Source organism: Mastomys coucha, unplaced genomic scaffold, assembly GCF_008632895.1.
Source record: "Mastomys coucha isolate ucsf_1 unplaced genomic scaffold, UCSF_Mcou_1 pScaffold22, whole genome shotgun sequence".
Taxonomy (NCBI): domain Eukaryota; kingdom Metazoa; phylum Chordata; class Mammalia; order Rodentia; family Muridae; genus Mastomys; species Mastomys coucha.
This window is the reverse complement of record NW_022196905.1, coordinates 65,343,259-65,353,194: the sequence shown is the minus strand read 5'-3', so window position 1 is coordinate 65,353,194 and position 9,936 is coordinate 65,343,259. Positions and strand designations below refer to the sequence as shown.

The following is a 9,936-nucleotide window of genomic DNA, read 5'->3' as shown; positions in this document are numbered from 1 at the left end:
GTTCCTCACATGCGCGTTCCTGATGTCCCTCAGCTCACATGCGCGTTCCTGATGTCCCTCAGCTCACATGCACGCTCCTGATGTCCCTCAGCTCACATGCGCGCTCCTGATGTCCCTCAGCTCACATGCGAGCTCCTGATGTCCCTCAGCTCACATGCGCGCTCCTGATGTCCCTCAGCTCACATGCGAGCTCCTGATGTCCCTCAGCTCACATGTGAGCTCCTGATGTCCCTTAGCTCAGCAATGCTCTACCTTCAGTTTTCCATGCTGCTTTGTAGTATACTGGACAGGTGATCCAGCTTCGTGTTCACTAATCTTTCTCTCACACTGTGTGTTTTATTTTAGGTGTGTATTTTCACCTTAAGGAGTAGATGGGACTTGGTATAGCGTGCATGCTTTGCTCTGCATGCTCGTGTTTTATTATATGCAGATGCCTGCTTTACTGCGCTTGTCTACCAGTTCTGTCAGTTCTCATTTCTCCATGTTAAGGAAATTTCCTATTGCTTTTTAGATATTGCAGATATTTTTACATGTCTTTTCCCCCTTTAAGTATTGGCTTTTCCTTTGCTTTCCTTTAAATACTTTTAAAGGGTTGCTCTGGGCAATAAGTTACTCAGACAGCATTGGTTCCTTCTAGGCCTCATGTCTGGGGTTGATATGATCTCAATACTAAGGTAATAACTCTTAGCAATTTGCTGATGCTTACACAGCAGAAAGTTCTTCCACACTGATTGTAAGGAACACAAACGATTCCTAGTTCTGTGAACTCTAGTTATTGTTCTGAAGTTACTTCTTACATGTAGTCAAGCAAAAACTCAAAGAAAAGGGCCGTTCTAGAGTCTGCAGAGATTTCTCTATGCCATTGCTGTCTTACTATAAGTTGTGTCATACTCGCCTACATGAACTATGGATTTACCTGCTCAACTCAAGTCACCAGATTCTGCTTGTGATAGTCAATCTTCTTGTGGAACAGCCTAGACACCTCTAGGTCGAGGCTAGTGTCATCGTGGGGTTGCCCTTTGTGCTTCCCTTCTCAAGGACTGTTGTCTTATGCTGCCTGATTAATCTCTAAAATCTGTAACTTCTGGTCTATTTTTAGGTATTTGGACAAGAGGGTATATCTTATTATTGTAACTTTATTATGCATAGAAATGCCAGTTATTCAAGTCATGGACCATATAACCTATTTTGCTACTGCTACTAAAACCTTTATCTCCATTGCTATTAAATGATAGACACATTGCTACTTGCAAATATTTGTCTAATTGAGAGTTTTGATTAATTGATTAATTGCATTTCAGTAATGTGTATTTTTGTGTACTGAAACTTGTTCCTAAGTTTACAGCCTAACGCCTTATAAGATAATTACATCCTATGCTTCCTTTAAAAACAAAACAAAATAAAACAACAAAAACAAAAATACCCAACTGAAAAGTTACAGAAAAAAGTAAATTGGCAATATAGATTTTAAGTAGTTGCCTGAAATTAATGAATGAAAATTCAGCTAGGTAATATTTGTTTCTCAGAGATTAGAAATGAAGGAAGTGATAGGCTAAGGAGCTCAACTCTGCTTCTTTCTTAGTTGTTTTTAAATTAAATTAGCCAGATTCATTGTCTGAAAACTGACTGGATTTGATTAAATCCTTGGGATAATGTAATTTTCTGTATAGAAAGAAAGTGATGGAAATATTACAGCATAGAATAATTAAGAGGCAAGGACATTTAGCCTGTTTTTATTAAACTGTCATTTTCTACTTAGACTAATAAAGTCTTAATATAATGTAGTATTATTTACTAAAATAATGTTGATACTCTTGAAAATTTTATCCTTAGAGTGAAAAGAAACTTTTTGCTTTCTAAGATTCTGTAAATGACTGGGAATTAAGTGTTGTATGTGGGGTTCAAATTTCTTTTCTTTACATATTGCTTTCTCTCTAGTGTTGCCCTGGAAACTGTCCACCTTGTGATCAAAATTGTGGACGGACTTTGGGATGTAGAAACCATAAGTGTCCGTCTGTCTGCCACAGAGGTAAAATTTCATAGTAGATGTCATTTTATGCTTGTGATTCCTCAGTGCTTTAGAGTCAATAGAGAGCTTTCAGATCTTATTTGGGCCTCCTCTAACACTCTGGAGAAGGTAGGACGGTCACTATATTTCTATTTTTAAACAAGGAAATTAAAGTTAAGTGACTTAGGAAAATGCCCAGAGCATTTGTAGCAGAGTTCAAACCCAAGTCTGAATGTAAGTTGTATTGTTTCTGTAACACCAGGATGATAGAGCCTACTTTTTTTTCTTAACTTTCCCTATGGAGACTTTTTAAAAAAAGGTTATCTATATATTTATTTGTAGTATAAATTTTCATATTTTGTGAACTTATAAGTAATAAGGGTTATCTTATGCTGGCAATTCTTGGAGATTTTAGTTTCAGGATTCCTTATTCTTTTTGAGGCCTTAAACATTTTTCTTAATGTGTGAATTTTATCCATTTACATTTGTTGTATTTGATGCTAAGATAAAAATAATCATTTTAAGTGGTTTATTTCAAATTATTTTTATATTAAATAATCCCTTATACTTTGATACAAATACTATAGCTTTTAGTTTTGATAAAGAACTAAGTCTCCTTCAGAAATGCTAATGAGTATATTTTATATTCTTGTAAATATCTATAATGTTAAAATGTAGCTAATTCTGCTCCTGTAAGTCAGTCTATTTTAATATTACCTTGCTTCTTTTCTATTTTAGTATTATTTGTCACTAGCTTCTAGAAAATTCTAAACTTATGAGACTTTACAGAGAGTTTCTGGAACACTCTTTGAAAACTGTGTTCTAGATTATAGTGACATTTCAAAGTCTTTGCTCTTACAGGCTAATTTTTCTACTTCCCCGCCTCAGTAGAATATAGAGAAATTAATGTAGATGTTAGGTGGTGACAAGCAGAAGAAAATGAGAGTAAAACTAAGGATGCTGTGTATTGTCTTAGAACTTGCTTAGGAGAGGACTCTGAAAAGGTAGCGTTTGAGAGTATATCTGAGAAACAATAGGACTCATGCCACCTGGAAATGAGCTGTCTGATGCACTAGGTACAAAATGTAGTAGTACAGACTGCTCAGAGGGACATCATGGGAGGATGTGATGACAGGGACATGCTGGGTTAAAGAAATGCTGGGGAGAAGGTGGGGCTAGACAGATGGCTCAACATTTATGAGCACCATCCCCTATTTCAGTCTTGGGTTTGAATCTCAGCACTTACTTGGTAGCTTCTACCATTTAATTGTGGTCTTCTGGGGACTGGACGGCCTTGGCTGGCCTCCACAGACGTCGGACATGTAAATGGGCACAAAATACAGGCAGGCACAAAACCCCGACAAACAAACAAACAAGCCAGCAAATTAAGTAAGTAAATTAATAAATAGATAGGATTTCTGGGGAAAGAGCATGTGGACAGGGCTGTGTAGGTTATGTTTCAAATGATGGCTTTTATGTGAGCAGTCTACTACTGTGATGACTGGAGAAGGGAAATGAGGATGCACAGTCTCCTTAGCAGCAGTATAACTAGGCTACTTGGTTTTCACATGATTTTTGACATGGCATCTATAAATCAATCTGTACTGAATGTCCACTTTGATAGAGAAAATAAGAATAAATTATAGATGAGTCTAACTCATGAATGTGTTTTAAAAATATTAAAGTTTTAGGTGTCCTGACATCTAGTTCTGTAGTACTGGCTGTCCAAATCATCAGTGTGTCACAGTGAGTTGGATTTATTCTAATGTTAGTAATCTAGTAAGATTTTTTATCCAGAACGATTTCTGTAGAAAGGTAAGGGAGCATGCTTTGTCTGGTAACGGGTATCTGTAGGAAGGCTGCAGCAAGCATTACTCTTAGTGGAGAAATCGCAGAGACATTTTCCTATCATTTGAAGCACATCTCTAAATAAATAGTCATATCTGGAAAGTAAAACATTTGATGTTGAAATTCGTGTGACAATTTTTATTTGATTTGTGATTCACAAGTTATATAAGAATGGATATAGCCTTCGCTACTGAATGATAGTCTTTAAAGCTGTCATTTCCTTCATTACTTTTTTTTAATGGCTTGTGATTTATTTGAAGAAATTAGATAGCCATTTGGTTTTCTAGTGTGGATTTTGCAGATTGCCTCTCTGGTATTTTTTAATGTTTCTTTACTCTCTGCATTTTCTGATAAGTTGTTCAGTTTAGAGGTTTGGTCACATTCATGCTTTGTACTCTTTTTTTCACTTTGGTTATTGTGAAAGTGCTTATTAGTTCCCAGAGAATATTCCTAGAGCCTAAAATGATTTTTTAGAAGATGATTGTACCACTCTAAACATTAGTTTAAATCAGTTTCAAGTGAGAATCATTATCTCATACTGTCTTCATCACTCTAGTTGCCTTCGTAATCAGAATTATACTGAAGCTCCTAGGGGGAGCATCCTCGCTGCACACTGGTGGTGAATATGGCAAGGTCACTGTGGTTCTGCAGATACTGGAGGCCTGCCCATTTTGGCTGTTAATGCACTGGTCATTATTTGTCTGCTTTTAGTTTTGAAATGACAATTGCTGAGACTTAATTTGGCCTCAATATCTGTCTTTGTAATAAATTCTTTTGATCAGTAGGAAGACTGTTTAGATAAATTATTTCTTATTGTTTCAAGCTTTGATTCTAAAAAGGTGTTGCTGTAATTATGTCATGCCAATAAGATTGTTAAGTTCCTTTCTGAATTGTTGAGTGTGAATTAGAAACTATTGTTAAGTACAGGTACTGATATGATATGCTAAATGAGAGGAACTTAAATATCCCTACTAATTTGAAAAATACAGCATTCTTTTGGAAAAAATCAAAATAAAACCTGGTCATGTAGATGAGAATAATGTGAATTGTTTTATTGTCAAGACTGAAATTTTACTGGATTATACTTAGAGCATTGAAGTATAAAGTTAATAATTTTATAATAAAACATTTCCCTGTGATGCTTTTTTCCTTTCATTTTTTTCATTACTTAAATGAAATTGTTAGTTCATTTTGTTTTGGAGTGATTCTTTTTTAACTTTCAGAGTCATTACACCAGACTATTTTCTATTGATTTTTTTTTAACCAAGTTAATTACTTTGTTATATATATATATATATATATATATATATATATATATATATATATATATATATTGATCCCAATCTCTAGCAAATAATTTCTTTAACATTTTCACTCAATTAATTGAGGAATTTTTCCTTTTTTATTATTTCATTTTGGGTGGAGTCCTAATCTGGGAAAACTAGGATAGGAAGAAAGTCATTAGATGATGTCAGAGATCCTTAGGAAAGAATCACAGGTTGTGTGGAAAGCTTTCTTTCAGATTGTGCATGTTGGCGTACATAGCTATAATTCTGTACTGATGGGGTTGAGCCAGTTTGAGGCATCTAATGAGACTATCCCATGCCTTGCCAAAGTAAAGTTTTCTTTCATTTTATTTTTACATATTTTTAACAAGATAAAAAATAAAACCTAGTAACTTCTTTTTGGAAATATTTAAAAGAGAAATATTTTGGAATAATGTCCTAAGATAAATGTTTAGCGTTTAGTTTTTTATGAAGCATAAGTAATGGAAAAGTGACTAGACTCTCTTATTAATAGCTAACCACAGATCATGAGAGAAAAGTTGCTGGGTTTTGGGGGGGGTTATCAAAATATAATGCTCTTGGGTAGATGAAATGTATGTATGAAAATAGGCCAAAAGATTACTATTAGTGTTAGATTCTGCAAGAACTTAACTACTTGTTTTGAATGAGTAGCATGTTAAATTTGTTACTTAGAACTGGCATACATAGTCCTAGGTGTGTAAAGTGCTGAGTGACGCTTGTGAATGTGATTGTGGACTAAATCCAAGCTCATTAGCCGGAACCCTACCAGGGTTTCTCAAAGCTTGTATCCTCCTGAGCTACTCTCCTGATTTTGAGGAGTAGAAATTAGTTTTTCCTATTTTCTCTGTATGTGTGGAATCAAACACTAAAGCCCCTAACCTTTGTGCATAGCTTCTTTTGCTTAATGTGCTAAGAATTGTTCATATTACTGCTGCTTTGTACGGCAGATGATCCTGTTGTGCATTATGCAAATATACTGTTTGATTAGCCATTGATGGGTGTTTTGGTAAGCCAATCAGTATGGTTTTTTCCTCAGGCAGTTGCTATCCATGCCCAGAAACGGTAGATGTGAAGTGCAACTGTGGTAACGCAAAGGTGACGGTACCCTGTGGCCGAGAGCGGACCACAAAGCCACCTAAGTGCAAAGAGCTGTGCAGGTTGGTATGACGTGTTCCACAGCCCGACATCTGATGTCTTAACATTTAAATTCCTACTGATATTTGATTGTATTTTAATTTTATTTTGTGTTAGTGTTTTCAAGTAATGATCACAGTTCCTTTTCTATGGTTTCAGAAGGTATTTAAAGTAATTGCACTGTAGATGTACTGTTCAGTTGTTAAAGGTAACTTAAAAACTTTCTGATTTAGTCGACCACCAACATGTCATCATGCAAGTCAAGAAAAACACCGCTGTCACTTTGGCCCATGTCCACCGTGCCATCAGCCTTGCCAAAAAGTTCTGGAGAAATGTGGGCACTTGTGTCCCGAGTCATGTCATGACCAAGCATTAGTAAAGCAGACTGGCAGGGTAAGGACAATGTTGTTAGAGAGAATGCTGTCCTGTGGGGTGTGTTTTCTTCAGTGATTATTTAACAAGTGATAGTCAAGGTGTTTTGGGAGTGCTAAGCACTCTGCTCAGACCTGGGGTATGAGGAAAACAAGACTTGGCCTTTTGTCTTGAGAAACTCATGAAGGCTGGTATTTTGTTTAGTGGTAGGGACTGCCTCATTAGCTCCATGACCCTGGGTTCATTACCTAAGACTAGAAGGAAGATTGGGCCTGGGAGGAAGAAACTAATAAATATTTGTAAATATGGTATGATAATCATATTTAGATTAATTTGCCAGTTTTCCTTCAAGTATGGGTAGAAGTATAGATATTTCTTAATTTACTTTGTGGTTCATTCATTCAGTATTTATTGAGCCCTGGCTATATGTCAGGTTCTAGGTGATGAGAATCATATGAGAGATGGCATTCAGTGGGTGGATGCTGGAGTTTGTTTTTCATTTTGCTTTTGGCTTACAAGAGGTTAAGAAGGCTCTGCTGCTTTATTTGTTGCTTTTAATCCCAGCATCTGCCTCAGTTTTTAATACTGAATATGTGTGGAGAGGAATGATCTTTACATGCAGATGGAATAAAATAATTCAGTAAGCACATTTAGTTGAGCACTTGGATGGGGTTCAGCCTGTGTGAGCAAGAGGTCTATTTTCCCGGATTCTTAGGAAGGCTGTATGGGATAACCCTTCTGACTTCACAGGGTTTGTGTTTTACTCCTAGCATCAGCCATCAGGACCTTGGGAGCAGCCAGCGGAGCCAACATTCATTCAGACGGCCTTGCCTTGTCCTCCGTGTCAAGTTCCTATCCCTGTGTAAGGATTGGAGTTGGACATAGTATGAACTGTGCCTTCTTTGCCTTCTAGGTTTCATCATCATTTTAAGCCTGACCTGCAAGCTAGTCTCCATGTTGTAGTTCGTCCTTTGTTAACTGTCTTGGCTATGATACTTAACCTTTCTATGCATATCTGGTTTTATGTGTCCTCCTTTAGCTAGAGAGAACTGTCCTTAGCTTTCCATCGCAACAGGACAGTTAGGATTTCTAAGAAACTCATTATTTGGCACTTTTCCTGGTGATTCCCACACTAAAGTGTGGTATTTCTTAGTTCAGCCAGGTTTAGATGGCAAACTAGAAGTGTAAAGGAAGCATTGGAAATCCAAGAAAAGTTTCCTGGATTGACCAGGGAGTGGTGGAGACTGAGTTTTAAGGAGTTGAACCTGGAAGAATAGAATGCAGATCCTTTCAGCAGAGACTGGATTAGAAGGGGAAAAGGAACAGTTCTGAGAAGGAACATGTTAGAAAGTGGGCTACTACCTACAGCGTAGGTTCCAAATCAACAATTGGTGCATCTTGGATATTGATCTTTCAAAGACAGAATTCTTGTTTTCTTTATTTCTAAAAGTCATTTTTCTTCTACAACTTCCCTTCTACTGTGTTGTGGTACATAATCTCTTTTACATGGTGCTAGATTCAGTTTGCTAGTGTGTTAATTTTTTGAACAGGTTGGAGACATAGCTCAGTGGTTAAGAATAATTCTCTTCTTACAGAGGATCTAGGTTTGATTCTCAGCACCCACATGGCTGTGTATAACTATAACCGTCTCTAACTCCACTTTCAGGGGATCTGATGCCCTCTTTTGGCCTCTGTGGGCATCAGGCACACACATGGTATACATGTCTGTGTAAAACACCCATACACATAAAAATTGAATAAATATTTTAAAAATACTTTTTAAATTTATGTGTGGTAAGCATGCCTGTAATCCCAGCCTTCAAGAGGCTGAGGCAGAAAGATTACAAGTATAAGGCCAGTCTGGGCTACCGAGTGAGCTGAGGTCTAGGGTAATCTGGGGGACAGGTCCTGGTGTTTTCTTTTGTTTTTACAAAGAAGAAAAGAAAAAAGCCAAAAATTTCCAATAATTTTGCAATATTAGTATTACTAGCTTGTATTCTTGTGATATCCTTTTTTTCTTTCTGGCCTTATAATCATGGAAATACTAGGTTCCCTGAAAAAAAGTTGGGAAGTGCAGATTAGTGTGAATTCTTCAAATGTTTGTTAGAACTGCAGCTTCTCATCCTGGGCTCTCCGGTTGGTTTTGTCTATTCCAGACTGTCGGGCACAGTAGTTGTAACCATGCAGTGTGCGGCCTTTCTATACTTAGCCTTTTTCACTTAGCTTCGGAAGTTAGGTTCCACTGTATTTTTTTTAATGGTTGATAACTCAGTTTTTTTTTTTAATTACTGAATAACATTGTTGCACTGCTTAGACATCTCATAGTTGACTTATCTTTAATATAATATTCTACTCTTTGAGAACTTTATGGACTGAATTTGGATGACATTCAGCCCTTTCTTCCTTCCCCAGCTCTTACCAGATCCACTTCTGTCTTCCCACCCACTCTCAACTTTGCCTCTTTTTTCCTTTACTAACTCACTGGTCCAATTTCTTTTGACTGTATTCTCATGGGTGATTCTACCCATTCACCTATTGAAGGACATTTTGGTTGCTTTCAAAAATAATGCTGCTATATATGCTTATGTATAAATTTTTGTATATGTATAGCTTTTTAGCTCATTTAGATATGAACTTAGGAGTTTAACTGCTGGGCCATGTGATGAATTTGTATTAGCTGTGTGAAGCTGTCGGATTGCCTGCCATATGGCATGACAGTTTGCATTCTCATCAACATCAGTGGTGGTCTTCTTGTATCCTGTTAGCATAGGGCACTGGTGGCACGTTAGCTGTTTTGTTAGATGTGTGGACATGTTGCCTGTTATATTACAGCTTCTTACTGACCTGATATCCAGCACCTTTTTACATGTCACTTTGGCATTTTTTGTTGCTTAGTTAAGGTTTACCTTTTGCTCAGGTCTTTGACCATTTTTCTAATGGGGTGGTTTGCTTTTTGTCTGTTGTTAAGGATGAGTTCTTTGTATAGTTTACTAGATATGTTTTCCAAATGTAGTCTTCTCATCTGTGTCTCGTCTTCTGTAAAGTTTAGTAAATTAGAATTTACCCGTTTCCTTTATGGATTATGCTTTTGACATTGTTTCTAAAAAGTCATTGTGGTACCCAGGATTATTTTGATTACCTCCTGTGTATTATACTTTTGTGTTTTGTATTTAGGTCTGTAATCTGTTTTGAGTTAATTGTGGGGCTGGGCAGTGGTGGCGCACGCCTTTAATCCCAGCACTTGGGAGGCAGAGGCAGGCGGATTTC

The 9,936-nt window shown here is 36.9% G+C and overlaps 1 protein-coding gene across 5 annotated transcripts in view; it reads left to right on the top strand.

Annotated features, from left to right (window-relative positions):
• Nfxl1 (nuclear transcription factor, X-box binding like 1) overlaps positions 1–9,936 on the top strand; it is a 43,420-nt gene that overhangs the window by 19,238 nt on the left and 14,246 nt on the right. For all 5 annotated transcript variants that reach the window (XM_031342607.1, XM_031342606.1, XM_031342608.1 and 2 more), the window contains exons 12-15: positions 1,939–2,029; positions 6,200–6,320; positions 6,531–6,690; positions 7,440–7,531. In XM_031342607.1, the coding sequence (XP_031198467.1) occupies positions 1,939–2,029; positions 6,200–6,320; positions 6,531–6,690; positions 7,440–7,531 (464 nt within the window). The remainder of the gene's footprint in view (positions 1–1,938; positions 2,030–6,199; positions 6,321–6,530; positions 6,691–7,439; positions 7,532–9,936) is intronic.